Source organism: Crinia signifera, chromosome 1 (assembly GCF_055691185.1).
Source record: "Crinia signifera chromosome 1, ASM5569118v1, whole genome shotgun sequence".
NCBI classification, from domain to species: Eukaryota; Metazoa; Chordata; class Amphibia; order Anura; family Myobatrachidae; genus Crinia; species Crinia signifera.
Window position 1 is genome coordinate 449,893,844 of NC_139217.1, and position 19,733 is coordinate 449,913,576.

Consider the following 19,733-nt stretch of genomic DNA (forward strand, 5'->3'; position numbering starts at 1 on the left):
CACTGTGACTGCAGTCTGCAGACAGTGTCAGTGGTCGAGGCCGGCGTCCACCGCTGCGGAGTGTCTGTAGAGACAATCTCGCGAGATGATGCTTTCATTATCTCGCGAGTCTGTGTCTGCAGAGTGCAGCAGCTTGCCTGCCTGGCACAGCACATGACTTGAGAGGGGAAAGTCAGGATGGGGACGGTGCAGTGGGGAGGCTGGAACCTCTCTGAGTCCTGCTCTGTAAGTTCATTTTTTTTTGTGCCCTGCTTGGCTTATTAGTTAATTCTTCTCCCTATATAGAGTATATATATATATATATATATATATATTATATATATATATATATATATATGTGTATGTGTGTGTGTATATATATATATATATATATATATACACATACATACATACATATGCACACACACACACATGTATACACACATACATATATGTAGATATGGTGTAGTGGACATCACGGTGTGTGACAAGGTGTAGTGGGCGTCACAGTGTGTGACGTAATGTATAATGGGCATCACGGTATGTGGTGTAACGTGTAATGGGCATCCCAGTGTGTGACGTAACGTGTAATGGGCATCACAGTGTGTGGCGTAACGTTTAGTGGGCATCACAGTGTGTGATGTAACTTGTAATGGGCATCATGGTTTGTCATGTAACATGTAATGGGCATCACAGTGTGTGGCCTAACGTGTAATGGGCATCACGGTGTGTGTGTGTGTGTGTGTGATGTAATGTGTTATGTGCATCATGCTGTGTGGTGTAAAGTGTAATGGGCATCACTGTGTGTGTGTGCACAATATGTAATGGGCATTACAGAATGTGATGTAATATATAATAGGTATTATGGTGTGTGGCATGTGTAATGGGCATCACGGTGTGTGACAAGGTGTAGTTGGCGTCACAGTGTGTAACGTATAATGGGCATCATGGTGTGTGGTGTAACGTGTAATGGGCATCCCAGTGTGTGACGTAACGTGTAATGGACATCACAGTGTGTGGCGTAACGTTTAGTGGGCATCACAGTGTGTGATGTAACTTGTAATGGGCCGTCATGTAACATGTAATGGGCATCACGGTGTGTGGCCTAACGTGTAATGGGCAACACGGTGTGTGACATAACATGTAATGGGCATCGCGGTGTGTGTGTGTGATGTAATGTATTATGGGCATCATGCTGTGTGATGTAAAGTGTAATGGGCATCACTGTGTGTGTGTGTGTGCACAATGTGTAATGGGCATTACAGAATGTGATGTAATATATAATAGGTATTATGGTGTGTGGCATGTGTAATGGGCATTACGGTGTGTGGCATAATGTGTAATTGTCATTATGGCATGTGGTATAATATGTAATGGGTTTGTGACATAATAGGCATTACAGTGGAAATATTTGGTGCGCCTTTGGTGCGCACTTTCCCTGAATTTAGTTTGTCTGACATTACACTTTCATCTCAACTCCTAGAATAAAAAAAAATTGTTGAGTCCTGGCATGTGTAATGGGCATCACATTGTGTGGCGTAACGTGTAATGGGCATTGCGGTGTGGCTTAACGTGTAATGGGCATCACGGTTTGTGGTATAAAATTTAAGGGGTATTACGGTGTGCAAAATCGATAATAGAATGGAAGGAAAGGTTAAAAAAACATGACAAGGCAGGTCAAGGGGTGGGGCTGGGGGCATGTCAAGGGGCGGACCACTGTCTGTGAATCTCTCAACAAAAAGGTGGTAACCCTACATACCCCCCATGGGGGCCCTGGAAAGTTAATGTACCGGGGCCCAGAATTTCTCTTGGCAGCCCTGCCAACAGGAACTGTTTTATGGGGTGGCAGCTGGAAGCCTGAAGGTAGCTGATCAGTTTGGAGGACGGACGGCAACATTGCCTGGTATGGATTGAAGCCCCGTACACACGGGGGAGATATATTGCTCAGCCATATATTGCTAGCAATATATGGCTGAGCTATATATTGCTCAATTTCTCCTTTTCATCAGCGACCAGAGATGGTCGCTGATGAAAGGGAACCTCTGCCAGGGGAGCAGCAGAGGTAATCAGCTGGTTGCAGGAGCAAGCTCCCGCGACCAGCGTCATAAGGGGGCTAAAAACGGGAGCGCGCACCCGGCGATTTATCGCTGGTGCGCACTCCAATCGCTGGCAATATGGTCGCCAGCGACCATATTTCCAGCGATTTTAGCCCGTATCGCCCCCGTGTGTACACAGCTTTAGAATACTCAAGAATGGCCAGGCATTGCAAAAGCCAGGGTCATGTACTCAAAAACGGTAGTATAGGGGAGAAAGTGACAGATAATCAGTAGTACAGGCAGGGGTTAAAGTGAGGGGAAGCAGGGTGGAACTGAGTTCCACCACCTCTGATGGTGAGGCGTAACATTTTAACCTCCACATTGGCCCTGCACAGTAATTCTCACAAAAAAGCATTCTAGTTTGCAGAGGGATGCCAAAAACCCTACCACTGGGCCTGTCTCTGCCTAATGGGGGGAGGGGAGGGGGGTAATTAGGTGGCAAAGAGAAATGAGTTCCTCCACTTCTGCATGACCACTTTAAGAGTACAGCTGTAGGTCAGGGTCACAGATACAGATACATAAACAGTAGTACAGGTGTAGGTCAGAGTCACAGATCCATAAACAGTAGTACAGGTGTAGATCAGAGTCACAGATACAGATACATAAACAGTAGTACAGGTGTAGGTCAGAGTCGCAGATACAGATACATAAACAGTAGTACAGGTGTAGGTCAGAGTCACAGATACAGATACATAAACAGTAGTACAGGTGTAGGTCAGAGTCACAGATAAAGATACATAAACAGTAGTACAGCTGGAGGTCAGGAACACAAGTAGAGGAAAATTATTAGTAGCACAGGTGAAGGTCAGGGTCACAGGCACATAAATGGTACAGACACAGGTGGTTATAGGTCAGAATGCTGGAGCACAAGAATGAGGCCTACAGTAATGCTGCGTACACACCAGAACGATTTGGCCTCAATTCCCCGATTTTGATAATATATTGACCGATTGTATGTAAATTGGGCATGTTTTGGCATCTTTTAGATCTGATTCTGATCCGATGTGTGTCCCCGCTGGTCGTTTGGTTATTTTGCAGATCCTGGGCCAGATGCACTAAGCTTCAGAAGGGATAAAATGGAGAGTGATAAACAACCAACCAATCAGATCCTGCCTGACAATTTTCTAATGCAGTCTGTGACATGGCAGGTAGGAGCTGATTGGCTGGCTGTTTATCACTCTACATTTTATCACCTTTTAAGCTTAGTGCATCTGGCCCCCGCCTGCTGCAGTCAGGTTTTAAAAAAGATTCCTTCAACTGGGTACAGATCGTGATCGGATTGTATGCAGATCGTGTGCAGATCGTGCGACCATCGTGTGTACCCTACATATTACTCTGGCATCAGAAAAGGGTTTAAATAAGCAGTGCCTGAATTTGACACCATTTGTCAGGTGCAAATTGAGAACAGTGGACAGGCACCTGAGGCATACTTGCCTACTTTTGAAAACCAGTTTCAGGGAGATTATAGTTGGTAGTAGAATTTTACACAGCGCCCCATTTAGGGGGCGTGTCATGCTTCACCCAAAGGGCGTGTCTAGTTCCATATATGGAGAGATTGTGAAAAGAGATTGTGAATGTCACACTTAGAAGCATGGGTGTGTACTGCTACATCTGAGAGGAATCTTTTATAATGACTTATATCCAAATGTAGATGAGCCCCCAAAGCAGTTAGTAAGAGATACTATACTTGGTAAAGTGCTGGGAAATGGTGCTGATGATTCAATGTAAATGTATCTATCTCTCATTAATTTTCCCCCAAAAAAATGTAACAGTGTAATGTGGGCTGGGTGACATGAGGGAGATTGCTGGACTAATGAGGGAGAGAGGGAGCTTGCTGCTATTTCAGGGAGTCTCCTGCAGAATGTAGGAGGGGAGGTAACTATGATGTAACAGTGTAATGTGGGCTAGGTGAAATGAGGGAGATTGCTAGACTAATGAGGGAGAGAGGGAGATTGCTGCTACATCAGGGAGTCTCCTGCAGAATGCAGGAGGGGAGGTAACTATGATGTAACAGTGTAATGTGGGCTAGGTGACATGAGGGAGATTGCTAGACTAATGAGGGAGAGAGGGAGATTGTTGCTATGTCAGGGAGTCTCCTGCAGAATGCAGGAGGGGAGGTAACTATGATGTAACAGTGTAATGTGGGCTAGGTGACATGAGAGAGATTGCTAGACTAATGAGGGAGAGAGGTAGATTGCTGCTACACCAGGGAGTCTCCTGCAGAATGCAGGAGGGGAGGTAACTATGATGTAACAATGTAATGTGGGCTAGGTGACATGAGGGAGATTGCTAGACTAATGAGGGAGAGAGGGAGATTGCTGTTATGTCAGAGAGTCTCCTGCAGAATGCAGGAGGGAAGGTAACTATGATGTAACAGTGTAATGTGGGCTAGGTGACATGAGGGAGATTGCTAGACTAATGAGGGAGAGAGGGAGATTGCTGCTATGTCAGGGAGTATCCTGCAGAATGCAGGAGGGGAGGTAACTATGATGTAACAGTGTAATGTGGGCTAGGTGACATGAGGGAGATTGCTAGACTAATGAGGGAGAGAGGGAGATTGCTGCTACATCAGGGAGTCTCCTGCAGAATGCAGGAGGGGAGGTAACTATGATGTAACAGTGTAATGTGGGCTAGGTGACATGAGGGAGATTGCTAGACTAATGAGGGAGAGAGGGAGATTTCTGCTACGTCAGGGAGTCTTCTGCAGAATGCAGGAGGGGAGGTAACTATGATGTAACAATGTAATGTAGGCTAGGTGACATGAGGGAGATTGCTAGACTAATGAGGGAGAGAGGGAGATTGCTGTTATGTCAGAGAGTCTCCTGCAGAATGCAGGAGGGGAGGTAACTATGATGTAACAGTGTAATGTGGGCTAGGTGACATGAGGGAGATTGCTAGACTAATGAGGGAGAGAGGCAGATTGCTGCTATATCAGAGAGTCTCCTGCAGAATACAGGAGGGTAGGTAACTATGATGTAACAGTGTAATGTGGGCTAGGTGACATGAGGGAGATTGCTGGACTAATGAGGGAGAGAGGGAGATTGCTGCTATTTCAGGGAGTCTCCTGCAGAATGTAGGAGGGGAGGTAACTATGATGCAACAGTGTAATGTGGGTTAGGTGAAATGAGGGAGATTACTGGACTACTGAGGGAGAGAGGGAGATTGCTGCTATTTCAGGGAGTCTCCTGCAGAATGTAGGAGGGGAGGTAACTATGATGTAAGTGTAATGTGGGCTAGGTGAAATGAGGGAGATTGCTAGACTAATGAGGGAAAGAGGGAGATTGCTGCTACGTCAGTGAGTCTCCTGCAGAATGCAGGAGGGGAGGTAACTATGATGTAACAGTGTAATGTGGGCTAGGTGACATGAGGGAAATTGCTAGACTAATGAGGGAGAGAGGCAGATTGCTGCTATGTCAGAGAGTCTCCTGCAGAATACAGGAGGGTAGGTAACTATGATGTAACAGTGTAATGTGGGCTAGATGACATGAGGGAGATTGCTGGACTAATGAGGGAGATTGCTGCTATTTTAGGGAGTCTCCTGCAGAATGTAGGAGGGGAGGTAACTATGTTGTAACAGTGTAATGTGGGCTAGGTGAAATGAGGGAGATTGCTAGACTAATGAGGGAGAGAGGGAGATTGCTGCTACGTCAGGGAGTCTCCTGCAGAATGCAGGAGGGGAGGTAACTATGATGTAACAATGTAATGTGGGCTAGGTGACATGAGGAAGATTGCTAGACTAATGAGGGAGAGAGGGAGATTGCTGCTATGTCAGAGAGTCTCCTGCAGAATGCAGGAGGGGAGGTAACTATGATGTAACAGTGTAATGTGGGCTAGGTGACATGAGGGAGATTGCTAGACTAATGAGGGAGAGAGGGAGATTGTTGCTATGTCAGGGAGTTTCCTGCAGAATGCAGGAGGGGAGGTAACTATGGTGTCACAGTGTAATGTGGGCTAGGTGATATGAGGGAGATTGCTAGACTAATGAGGGAGAGAGGGAGATTGCTGCTGTGTCAGAGAGTCTCCTGCAGAATGCAGGAGGGGAGGTAACTATGATGTAACAGTGTAATGTGGGCTAGGTGACATGAGGGAGATTGCTAGACTAATGAGGGAGAGAGGGAGATTGTTGCTATGTCAGGGAGTTTCCTGCAGAATGCAGGAGGGGAGGTAACTATGGTGTCACTGTAATGTGGGCTAGGTGATATGAGGGAGATTGCTGGACTAATGAGGGAGAGAGGGAGATTGCTGCTATGTCAGAGAGTCTCCTGCAGAATGCAGGAGGGGAGGTAACTATGATGTAACAGTGTAATGTGGGCTAGGTGACATGAGGGAGATTGCTAGACTAATGAGGGAGAGAGGGAGATTGCTGCTATGTCAGAGAGTCTCCTGCAGAATGCAGGAGGGGAGGTAACTATGATGTAACAGTGTAATGTGGGCTAGGTGACATGAGGGAAATTGCTAGACTAATGAGGGAGAGAGGCAGATTGCTGCTATGTCAGAGAGTCTCCTGCAGAATACAGGAGGGTAGGTAACTATGATGTAACAGTGTAATGTGGGCTAGATGACATGAGGGAGATTGCTGGACTAATGAGGGAGATTGCTGCTATTTTAGGGAGTCTCCTGCAGAATGTAGGAGGGGAGGTAACTATGTTGTAACAGTGTAATGTGGGCTAGGTGAAATGAGGGAGATTGCTAGACTAATGAGGGAGAGAGGGAGATTGCTGCTACGTCAGGGAGTCTCCTGCAGAATGCAGGAGGGGAGGTAACTATGATGTAACAATGTAATGTGGGCTAGGTGACATGAGGAAGATTGCTAGACTAATGAGGGAGAGAGGGAGATTGCTGCTATGTCAGAGAGTCTCCTGCAGAATGCAGGAGGGGAGGTAACTATGATGTAACAGTGTAATGTGGGCTAGGTGACATGAGGGAGATTGCTAGACTAATGAGGGAGAGAGGGAGATTGTTGCTATGTCAGGGAGTTTCCTGCAGAATGCAGGAGGGGAGGTAACTATGGTGTCACAGTGTAATGTGGGCTAGGTGATATGAGGGAGATTGCTAGACTAATGAGGGAGAGAGGGAGATTGCTGCTGTGTCAGAGAGTCTCCTGCAGAATGCAGGAGGGGAGGTAACTATGATGTAACAGTGTAATGTGGGCTAGGTGACATGAGGGAGATTGCTAGACTAATGAGGGAGAGAGGGAGATTGTTGCTATGTCAGGGAGTTTCCTGCAGAATGCAGGAGGGGAGGTAACTATGGTGTCACTGTAATGTGGGCTAGGTGATATGAGGGAGATTGCTAGACTAATGAGGGAGAGAGGGAGATTGCTGCTATGTCAGAGAGTCTCCTGCAGAATGCAGGAGGGGAGGTAACTATGATGTAACAGTGTAATGTGGGCTAGGTGACATGAGGGAGATTGCTAGACTAATGAGGGAGAGAGGGAGATTGCTGCTATGTCAAAGAGTCTCCTGCAGAATGCAGGAGGGGATGTAACTATGACCTGGGGAGAACAAGAAGAGCAAGGACCAGGCAGCAGGCAAGGGAGGAGACTAAAGTGGACAGAAGTATCATTGAGACCCTTGCAAAGACAGAGCCCAGGACCTTATTGTAAGAAGGTACTAGTGGCTGATTCCTGAAGACGATACAAATTATGACCGGTTTAGGATTAGCTATAATAGCATTATGTTACAAAAATAGTGGCTTTGTTACAAACACCGGACACTTTTTGGGGATTGGATCCATTGCATAAGTGTTGGAAATATGATTGAAGACTGCACTAGCAGGCCCTGGCTGTAAAACATTGGGCTGCTTGCCCCACGCAACAAGGACTGGCTCTTGTTCAATCTGCCCTCCTATGTGCCAAGATAAGCTGGACACTGTTCTTGTTATCTGGCCTTATACCACATGGCAAAACTAGCACATGGTTGGTCGGCTTAAATCTACTATACGATAGCCCATTAGTAGAAAGAGAAACTGACCTTCAAGGAAGAGACCAACCTAAAATGCAATTAACACAGAAAAAATGAATATTACCAAAATTCTGAAGAAAAAAAATAGTAAGAAAAAGATCGTACAGGTTGAGATACGGAAAGATCTCACTTTGGGAGGCCCGAGCCCAGCAGTCAGGTAAACACCGGCCCGTGCAATCCCCCCGCCCACATGCACGGCTGCGAATGCGATTGCAGCCGTGCACATCAGGGGAAAACCATTCAAATCCTCTCACCATCGAATGGTTTCCCCCTCCCGTCACAGCTCCAAGTAAGTCTTGACTTACTGATGGTCATGGGGAGAAGGAGGCCGCTGATGATGTCATTGGTCCTCCCTCCCAACCGCGGTGGAACACTTCCGAGACATTCGCGCAAAACGATGTGTTCCCGCCCTCAAATGCCCGCATGGTGTCAATCACCCAGTGGGCAGCCTGTGATGGCTCCCGACGCAGCGTACTGTGCGCATGCACGGCCATTCGATAATCGGCTGAGATTTTAAAACACCCCTACGTTCCAACCTGAATCGGGCCCTATGTCAGGCCTGGCCAACCTGAGGTTTTCCAGCTGTTGTGAAACTACACATCCCAGCATGCCTTACTATAGTGCTAGCATTTCCTAAGCATGCTGGGAATTGTAGTTTCACAACAGCTGGGGTCACCGGTCATGGGGTCTATAGGACGCGGTACCCTTATCCGGTGTTCATTTCAACTTTTTCCATGGTGACCTAATGCTTGTGTCAACCTAACCACCATGTTCACCTAATGCATGTCGACATATTTCATGTATCGAATTAATGACTGTCGAGCTAAGTTCTGTCGACCCTACGACCTGAGACTATCCCCATCTATCTATCTATCTATCTATCTATCACATTAGACAATCACATGGAAATCCTGTCCTGTCCGCCTGTAATATATAAAATATAGTAGTATAGAAGGTATATAGTAGCATGACAGTATGCACGAGGCAGTACATAATAGTGCACTGTGTAGGCACTGTACATACCGTCATATAAAACCGTACATCTATTTTTTAAACCTGCCTAAAATTCCAGTCACCTAACCAGACTCGTAATGACCCAGACTCCTGTGTGTGTGAATCACAGTCAATTATTGTGTTAGTTCGCCTGATTTAACCAATCACAAGGAAGGTTCATTTAATCTGTAGTGAAATGGCTTATAGGACATCCTGGCATTTTAAAGCTGCCCATCCCCCTCTCTGTATTGGGGATGAATTGCTCTCCTTAGTCGCAATACCTTACAATGGACAATTATTGCATACACCCTTTATTAAACTTATTCACTTTTATGGGCTGGAACTCCACTTCCTCTGGTCAGATATAAGTATCATCCTACTACATGGGTGGTGAGTATTTGTCTATTGAAATGTATACAGCTGACAGTAGAACAAAAGGCAGGTTACCCATTCATCTTTATTTATTAACAGTTTCTTATATAGCGCACACATATTCCGCAGCACTTTACAGAGAATATTAGAACTTTCACATCAGTCCCTGCCCCAGTGGAGCTTACAATCTATATTCCCTACCACATGTACACACACAGACATTCTAGGGTTAATTTTGTTGGGAGCCAATTAACCTACCAGTGTATTTTTGGATGGTGGGAGGAAACCAGAGCACCCGGAGGAAACCCACTCAAGCACGGGGAGAATATACAAACTGCACACAGTTAGAGCCATGGTGGGAATCGAACCCATGACCTCAGCGCTGTGAGGCAATAATGCTAACCATTACACCGTCCGTGCTGGCCAAGTTATAACACTTTTCAGTGATAACACTCTTGATGATTGCGTCAGTGGCCTGTCCCCTGCCGTAACTGTCTTAATTTACCATGTACTTATCCTCAATTCCAATTGTAAAGCGCAACGGACTATGCTGCGCTATATAAGAAACTAAATAAATAAATAAATTGTACTGTAATTCGTTATTGTCTTGTTTTTCCCTCATCTATGTATCGTCAGGCGCTGCAGAACCCTCGTGGCGCCATATAAAGAAACAATTATGATAATAAGTGTGGAAGATGTTTGTCACAATGTTAAACAACGTTGCGAAACAACAGCTACAAAAGAGTGAAACAAACAAGAAACAGCTGCCTAGAAAACATAAAGTGACAATTCAGGATTCTCTGCTACATTCCCTTCTCCTCTGACACAGGAAACCCAGGTCTGTGGAAATACAAAGCACATTTCCAGACAAAGGCTTTTTAATAGGACCATCTTTTTCTACAGTAGGTTTCATTCTGGGTTTAACATGGAATTCTCTATAGCCCCCCCTGATTAACCACAGATGCCCTGAGCTGCCTGCCTGGAGTTTACATAAACTTCTCTCTCCCAGCAGACAATGCAAATGATGGTAAAGTTCTACAGTGTGTGATCCCCAATAGTTCTATATACACAGTACAGGGGCATAGCCTGGGAGGATCTCCTATCCCATTACAGAGAAGTAGTCATTACCTTGTCTCCTGGGGGTAGTAGTAGTCTTCTTGGTGCAGAAAGTAAATCCAATGTAAATATTGAGCAGAAGCAGTAAGTGGACCCAGGAGGGATGTCTGTGCAAATCCATCTGTTATTAAATAAACGTGCAAAATAATGCTATGGGGACAATAATGTATATATAGTATATACTGTTGCTTGTCCCCAGCGCCTCTCTCATCCGGAGGAGTCAGGCAGTAGTGGGAGAGGATGGTCTGGTCTGGAACCCAGTGGGTTTTGCACGTGTGGGAGGGGGAGTTAGCAGCCTAGGAGGGGCTCACACACTGAGAGAACAGCACTTACAAACAGCACAGGAAAGCAATTTACAACGTGTGCCTCTTCTAAGAGCCGCTCTCCCCCCCTCCAATTTACATCCCAAATTCGACAGATTCCCCCTCCCACTCCTCTAAATGAACTTCCACTGTCCTGCGATGCTGTCCTCCTCCTCTTCTCTGCCTCTGAAGCCCCTTCCAGCAGCATTGGAGGCAGCCGGTGGCTGGAAGTGTGCAGGGATAAGCAGATAAATGAGAATTAATCCCCCCAGATGGAGGTCTGAGGATGCTCCAGCCACTCAGACTAATACAGCAAGACATGGGGATTAGCAGCAGAGAGGGAGCACAGACATGGTGCCCCTACATGTGGGCACAGGACCCCCTGTCACTCCATAGCAGTGATGGATGGGGAAGGTGTGAGGGTCTCCTCTCTGTCTGCACGGATCTGCTGCTCTCATGCTGCAGGAAATAGATGTAGCAGCTACTGATGTCATCTGAAGCTCGGGGATGCAACCCCTTAATAACCAGTAGTTCCCCCCTTCTAGGTGATTCATTTGGGTCTGGTGTAAATGGTCGACAATCACTAATGGTCGGCAGTGAGTAAGTCGACACCTAAAATGATAAACATACAGTATGACGACATTGACAGAAGGTCAACACCAGGAAAAAGTAAGCATGAACATGGTCGACACAGGGAAAAGTTGACGCTAGGGATGGTTGCCATTGATGGTGATACTGCAAACAGCTATCGGTAGTAACAAACTATGTGATGGATAACCATTGACTGGCCGTGGGTCAATCAGTATATGGGGGCGGGGCATCGGGGTTGTCAGGGGGCGGAGCAACACGCAGTGTCCCTGAACCTTGAAAAATAAATTTTGGCTCCCCCATCAATGGCAAAAGCATTCGACATCAGCCATAAACCATCGATGATTTTGAATCATCGATGGTCGATGTCCATCCCTAGACTTACTCTGTGCTCGCCATGCTTCGGGCACAGTGCCATGACTATTATATTCCCCCTTCCCATCCACTTCTATGGTAAAGTATGATCAAGTTGGTTTAAAAAAAAAACATGAAAAACTTTGTGTCGACCACATTCATGTCGAACTTGTGCGTGTGTCGGCACATTCTTAGATGTCGACCTACTCACTGTCGACCATTAGCAGTCAACCTAGTGTTTAGCAAACACCTGCTGACCAGATTCGATTCAGTTCACCAGGGATAACTTTTTGATTTGCAATTTCACAGCCTGCCTTTTTGAGTCCTATAGTACAGTGTTATTTTTGTTTTATTTGTATGTTACTTGGGGTGTGGGGGTTTATGGTGCTCATCCTCCTAAAAAAAAAAAAATGGTAGTCATGCAGGGTGCACCAGTGATTAGAGCCAGACACATTGCATTTAAGGCTGCATCTATATATTGCATTTTAGCAGGATGCAATTGAACAGGATCCTGTTTAGCAGGATACAGCTCCTTGTGTCTACACATTGCATTTTAGCAGGATGCAGTTTCACAGGATTCTGTTTAGCAGGATGCAGCAGGCTTGTGTATATATGTTTTTGAGTAAGCATCCTGCTAAACAGCTCCTGTTCTACTGCACCCATAGATTTAAATGTGCAGGCTCCTTCCTGCCAAGCAGGTCCCTTTAAAAGGGACCCGTCAAAATGCAATGTGTAGACGCAGCCTTAGGTGATGATGCGTTGGAGTGTGGGGGGGGGGGGGGGGTGAGTTGTATAGATAGTCAATTGGTTGACCTCATGTGGTTGACATGAAATAGGTCGACAGGTACAATAGGTCAACAGGTAGAAAGTCAACCATGTTTATGATCAACAGGTAAAAAAGGTCGACATGACACTGGTTGACTTTTTGGGGATTTTTCACTTTTTTTCAACTTTTGAGTCATCTGGACTACGATTGTACATCACACCTGGCCCGAAATGCAGCGACCAAAGCAAGCTCTCGAGGGTCTACATGTGCACCGATGGTCACATACTGTGAAATGAATGGGATATACAGTATACCGATGTTGGCATCCCAAAGGTGTCAGGTAAGTATACTTACCCCCCTGCCTTCTAACCCCGCCCCCCCCCCATAGCCTGACCCCAGCCCTCCCCACTTGTGCCTAACCCTATCCCCCATACCCAGTGGCATATCTATAATGGGTGCAGTGTGTGCAGTGCCCAGGGGGGTGCACACCGCACACACTGCACCCATTTTGGAAAAACCTACCCTCTGGAGACCCGCGGTAGTGGCAGGAGCCCTGCAGAGCTCTAGTCCTTAGACCCTACTGCGCATGCGCGAACCTCGCTGCACATTCTGAGCACTCAGATTCCACTGCGTATGAGTGCTCAGAATGTGCAGCGATCAGCTACTGCTCCCTGTACCACTCCCGGCAGAGCGTTGATCTACTGCATGTCAAACATTTGGGGGCATGTCATCGTATTGGTATCCGCACTGTAGGCCGAGAGTCAATAGGTCGACCACCATTGGTCAATTTGCATGAGGTCGACATGGACAATAGGTCAACAGAAGCAAATGGTCGATGCGGTAATGGTTAACACATGAAAAGGTCAACATGGGTTTTTCACAATTTTTTATTTCATTTTTTTTTTACATTTTCATACTTCACCACCTACGTGGACTATGAACGAGGACGGTAAAGTGCGCCGACTCCAAGTGCAGTAATAGCTGGGCCGGAGTAAGGCGAGTGTACACTAAATGGGGGTCCCTGTGTTGACCTTTTGCAAGATTGGACTTTTTGCCATATTGGCCTTGTGCGTGATAACCTTTCAGAGAGTCGACCTAAATGTTGTTGACCCTAGGATCCATACCAGACTCATTTGCTGTCTAATTTCTGTAGCTCTATTATACCGCACCCATTTAGTCATATAGGCCCTTATTCTAATTCGGACGGTACGGCCCGCGTGCGGCCGTACCGCCGATGTTTTTATTCTGCACATGCGCAGAGGTCAATCTGCGCATGTGCAGCCCCCTTCGCCGCAGACGTATTTCGTCCGCCGCAAAGGGGGCGTATAGGGGCGTGAGGGGCTTCATACCCTCATTTCCCTATGTGTACGCCCCGCGTTTCATGGGCGTTCCCATGCAAACGCGGGGCGTATGCATGGTAATGAGGGTATGACGCAACTCATGGGGGCGGAAAGCTGACATCGCCGGATGTCAGCTCTCAGCCCCCATACAAGCTAGCACACGGACAATTGTCCGTGTGGTCTCAGCTTGCGGGAGCTGCTGGGGCGTGCGGACCTGCCTTCGATAGTCGACGACCATCGAATGCAGGGGGCAGCTCCCACCATGGTGGAGGCGTACGCCTCCACCATTTTTATGCGGATCGCCAGCCGTCCGTGTACGGACGGCCGTGGCGATCCGTCTCGTGGGCGGGGATTGGTTTGTGCGGCCAGAGCACCGTGTGCGGCTCTGGCCGCACCAACCAGAATAAGGGCCATAGTTATCATGTTAGTAATTTAAGTTACCTTTTTTTCTAGTGCTGGGCAACAATTAAAAATTTTAATTGCAATTAATCAAATGAAATTTTTGCGATTAATCACATTGTTAGGCACATAAGTGGCGCTTACCTTCAATCTTGTTATCAGCGGTTCCATGCTCATTGCGAAGGGGGATTGCATGCTCGTTGCCATAGGGGTTTCATGCTCATTGCCAGAAGTTCCATGCTTGTTGCCAAGGGTTATTACATGCTTGTTGCCCAGGGTGCTTAGCTTAGTGTTACAAATTTTAAGACTACTATCACAAGGGGTGCGGATGATGGGCCAAAATTTGGGACATGGACAGCGTGCGCACAGCGTCTATTCAGCAAAACAGATGGCAAAAAGGGGCATGGCCAGGCAAATGATATGCCCCTTATTTGCATAGACCACGCCCATTTTCGGCGCGGGTCCCGCATCCATACATCAAGAAGTTGGGAGGTATGCTGTTGGCCCGCCATACCACACCCATCACCACGAGTGCTCTGTTATGTATAGGAGATGTCACAATGGCTTGGACATTTTTGAGCCATTTTCCAATAATAACTACAACGCAAAATTATCTGTCTGCATTTGGAATGCTGATAATACGTATTTTGGGGTTGTAAAATCCACCAAACCCCACGCGCTGAATGTCCGACCACCTGCCCCCCTTCGCAGTGCAGGATCACCATAAACATCCATTCGTATGCCGTGGGTAACCTCCCACATCTTTCTATGGTTGCCGACTGTCGTAAGTTGTGGAAGGGACACGCATATAAAAGTGACTTTGAAGTCACTTCCATATGCGTGCACGCTGGGTCGGATATGGGCGGGCAGCTGACATCCGGTGATGTCAGCTGCCAGCCCCCCGCACCCACGTCACCGCCTCATTGGCGTTCTCATGGGAATGCCCATGCAACACTAGGCGTTCAGATATTGTAATGGGGCAGCCCGGCGCCCCCCGCCCTTCTCCACCCCCCCGCATGCTGTCTAGGGTGTGTGCACCCGGTGAACCGGAAGTTTGCAGTGGGTGCACACACTGTACGCCTGAACATGTGTAGAAACCCGCCTGCGCATGCGCAGACGCGCAACATTGGTCCTCCGTGCGAATGCACCGAGGACCGAAGGAATAAGAATAACCACCTATATCCATTATCTTTTATAAGGCGTTAAATAAATAAGTGTATTCTTCAATAGATCTCCAATCTTAGTAAATTCATCCCCTTGTTTTACTGATTTCCTCCCCAGGAGATGTCTCAGACTGGCTTCCAGGCATATCACACACCATAGGCACCAAAGGCTGAAAGTAGGTATACTGAGGGGGAGAGGGGCTGCCTCTGGCCGCAGCTGTCGCGGGGGTACCGCGATGCAGGCAACCCTTCCTGGTAAAAACCGCCACTGGTGAGGGGAAAGACACAAATGTTTATGTAGCACTACTAAGGGCCAGATGTACAAAGCTTCAAAAAGGGATAACATGGAGAGTGATAGAATCTGAGACCATTTTACTAAACCTTTTGGATTTTCAGATTTGTTTTGGGGCAATGTAATCTGATTTGCCAGCTCTGATTCACAGAAAGTCAGACAATCCAAAAATGTGCAGAACCAATTCAGAATTCATCACTAGATTTCACTTTCCCAGATGTCACGCAGCGCTGGCTGAGTGGGAGCATCGGGATGAATAAATGTTTAGAAGATGACCTGGTAAATAAATCCGAAGGTTGGGTCTGCTCAGAGGGAATTTCTTCACTACTGCGGTATATTATGCCGGCGACACGGCAGCCAGAAGGAGATGGACTTGCTCAGCGCTGCGAAGGCTGCGGGGAGAAGGAGGCCACTGAGGACCTCACACCCAGAAAACACTGGGTTAGCGACCCAAAACATTGCAGGGTGTCAATCACCCTGCGTACGGAGAGTAAAGGCTAGCATTCGCTAGATCCGTTTGTGCAGAGGGCCCCCATCTGCGCACAGCGTATCATGCACATGCGCGGTTGTTCAATAATCGTAAGGCGCTGCGAATTTGCAGCCCAGCAGGCAGATCTGAATCGTGCAGACACACCGAAAATACAAACGGCAGTTATATATGGGTGTATAGGTGTGAATTGCAACTAAAATGGCCGCCAACTGACTCCATCACCTTTGCTTTTAGGGGCCTGATTTAAACAATACAACTGCTTCAACGCAAATGTAAAAGTCAAAATGCAAAGCACTGAACACACATTTACATTGTACACAAATAAAGTGCGCTGCATACTCTGGGAAGGGGAGGGCTCCAAATATGTATGTAAGTATTCTATATGAACTATATAAACATACTTCCAAATTTCATCAGGACAGTCCTACTGTCCCACTAGCGAGCTGCTGTACTCCGAGGTAGGGGCATAGTAGTGAACAGATCTGCGCTGTGTTGGGAGAGGCTGGGGGCTATTCAGTAACTACTGGAGTGCCGGACGAGCCCCCAGGGGGTGTGGCCTCACCAGTAATCCTGATCGGGGATTTTAAGATGTTAAGTTGTGTGTGTGTTTGCATTAAATTGTATATGCAGACAACTTTATACATAGAAACATAGAATTTTGCTACCCTTAAATAGGTAGCAAAATTACAAACTTTTTCCAATGCATTTTGTGTTCCCATTTGGTTCTAACAATCAGTTATCGAAATCCTCCTCCCAGTTATTATTTTCCATAATAAAATGAATAAGCATATCATACAAAACCTGAGAGATTAGGGATGAACCCTACCTACGCAGCCCAGCTGCGAAGGCAGGCACACCACCCCCATTTTCCGCTTCACAGTGGCTACACGTGGCATTATGCAGCCGTCCTAGAAATGGTTCGGACATGTATTGAATCAGGCCCAGTGTCATTTATATATCCTACTAGTTTAGCTGAAATCTGATCTATAGATAATCTGCTATAATGCTCTGATACTGGGTACACAGTATCAAATTAACAATATGGACGATATTGATACCGTTATCAGAATATAGTGCAAATAATCGTGTGTAAGCTCAATGTCGTTAACGATGCATGCTCCACGCATGGTAAACAACCCTCCCCCGTCTTTGTCTGTACATGCGGCTCAATGTTGACTATCTAGACAACGATGAAATTTACGGAGTGGGGGGCAATACATGATATCGTTTGCTCCCTCCCCCAGCCTGGACACTTAACAATATTGGCAGTGCTGGGGATCGTCCAGTGTGTACCCAGCATGAGTAACATCAGTTATATATTAGAAATGTAATGGGCCCTACACACTGGGCGATATTCAGGCATTTTCTGAACGATTTTAATAAATCACTCAGAAAATACCTGAAAACGCATGTAAATCGCTGTGTACACAGTAATCGCCCACACAGTAATTTACATTTGCGCCCCCACCATTTTAAATCTGCCTACCCGTCGGTAAATTGAGAGCAGTCACTCAAAAGCTCCCAAGCTCTTCCATATGTGTGGCCGAGGGCAGATGAGCAGCGCCTGCTGAGCAACTGAAGATGCCACAGAACGCAGCCATCAAGCCCGCCGCTGCCGCCCAGGAGCCTTGCCACTGCCTCCTAGTCTGCCACCACTCATTGTGGAATTCCATCCCATTGTTCATGTTTCTGCAGTGTTCCACTCAGAGGAAGCTACTTTTTTTTGTTGTTGGGGGAGGGGGGTCCACTAGCCACCAATGTTTACACTTTTTTTTGGGAGGGGGGTCCACTAGCCACCAATGATTACACTTTTTTTTTGGGGGGGGGGGGGGGGGGTTCTACTACCCACCAATGTTTATTTGTTTGGGGTGAGGGGGGGCACTATGCCACCAACATTTATGTATAAGGCCGCTACTAATGTTAATTATCAGCCTGGGGCACCAGGGACAGCCTCGGTCTTCAGCCTGGGCCAGTGGCACCCTGGAGGGGGGACCCATTTATTTGGTTGGTCCTCACTACCCCATGGACCTGGTCCGGGCTGACCAGTCATAGAGGTAATGCTTTGGCCATGGGACCTTATATAATAAGTGTCCCCCGGCTGTGGCATTACCCTGATGGCTGTTTGAGCCCGGTGCTAGTTTCCAAAATATGGGGGACCCCTACTTTTTTTGTCCCCCGTATTTTGGGAACCAGGACCAGCCCAAGAGCCCAGTGCTGGTTTATTGAATATAGGGGACCTTATTTAATTTTTTCCCCAGGTATTTGAGAAACTCAGAGAGCCAATTTTTTACATTATTTATTATTTTTTCTAATTTGAAGACTTTTTTTATTCCCCTGAAGTCACCTGAGAGATTTGAAATCTCTCATGCTGAATCTCCCATTATGAATCTCTGGCACAAACCACTCTGTGTGTAGGGCCCTTTAGATATATGGGAGCAGTGTACAGGGAATGTACAGGTAGTTCTGGTAGCAGAGTTTTGCTGCAGATTGACGTTCCGTCACTCTGCCATCTGATTATAATGACAAGCTTCCTCGGCTCTTACACACACAAAAGAGTTTGCATATCACAGGAATCCGTTTTTGTGCCTTGGGATATTTATGTTTCTTTTTTGGTGGTTTTGACTCATCTTTGATAAGTATTTGAAGAGAAAAGAACAGAAGGAAGCTTTTGTTTTGAACTTAATTGGAAGATAATTAACGTGAGGTGTTGTAATGAGGCTCAGTAATGGATGGTAAACACAATCAATCCTCAGGGAAGAGGGTGCGATGAAAGAGGTATTCAGGCACCTACCATTCTCATCACAGAGACTCCACGGAGGGAGGAGGTAGCATGCCATTCCCTCAGGATGTGCTGTCACATTTATATCTATGTGGCCGCTTCTCTTGTCATGCATTACAATAATCATAGAAACATAGTAATTAAGGCTGAAAAAAGACGATAGTCCATCGAGTTTAACCTATCTGACGTGTAACTACTGATTTCAGTAAGTCATATCTATAGGATTCCCTTAGTGGCCAAAAATGTATCCAGTAAATTCATTAGCAGTAGTTGCTGTAACCACCCCCACCAACAATGGGTTCCAGTTACTGCTCTAATGGTGAAAAATCCTCCTCCTTATTCAGTACGGAATTAATTTTCCTCGAGCCTCAGTACATGCCCGCGTGTCCTAAGTATAGGCCTGTTACTGACCAATCATCTCCCAGTTCCATATGATTCCCAATCCTGTATTTGAACATACTAATCATATCACCTCTCAACCTTCATTTCTCCAGTGAAAACATATTCAGCCTGGTTAACCTATCTTTGTATTCTAGTTATTCGTGACCTTTTACTAGCTTAGTCACCCTTCTCTGTACCTGTTCCAATTCATATATGTCCTTTTTTAAGGTGCGGTGCCCAGAACTGAACACAATATTCCAAGTGTGGTCTCACCAATGCCCTGTAAAGAGGCACTATCACATTGGCATCCCTAGAATCCATACCCCTTTTAATGCATGCCAGTGTCCGGTTTGGTTTTGC

At 46.5% G+C, this 19,733-nt stretch overlaps 1 protein-coding gene across 2 annotated transcripts in view; it reads right to left on the minus strand.

The window, feature by feature from the left end:
• EGFLAM (EGF like, fibronectin type III and laminin G domains) overlaps positions 1–11,215 on the minus strand; it is a 133,709-nt gene extending 122,494 nt beyond the window's left edge. For both annotated transcript variants that reach the window (XM_083154560.1, XM_083154552.1), the window contains exon 1: positions 10,532–11,215. In XM_083154560.1, the coding sequence (XP_083010686.1) occupies positions 10,532–10,640 (109 nt within the window). In that variant the 5' untranslated portion in view covers positions 10,641–11,215. The remainder of the gene's footprint in view (positions 1–10,531) is intronic.
• Positions 11,216–19,733: the final 8,518 nt, after the last annotated feature.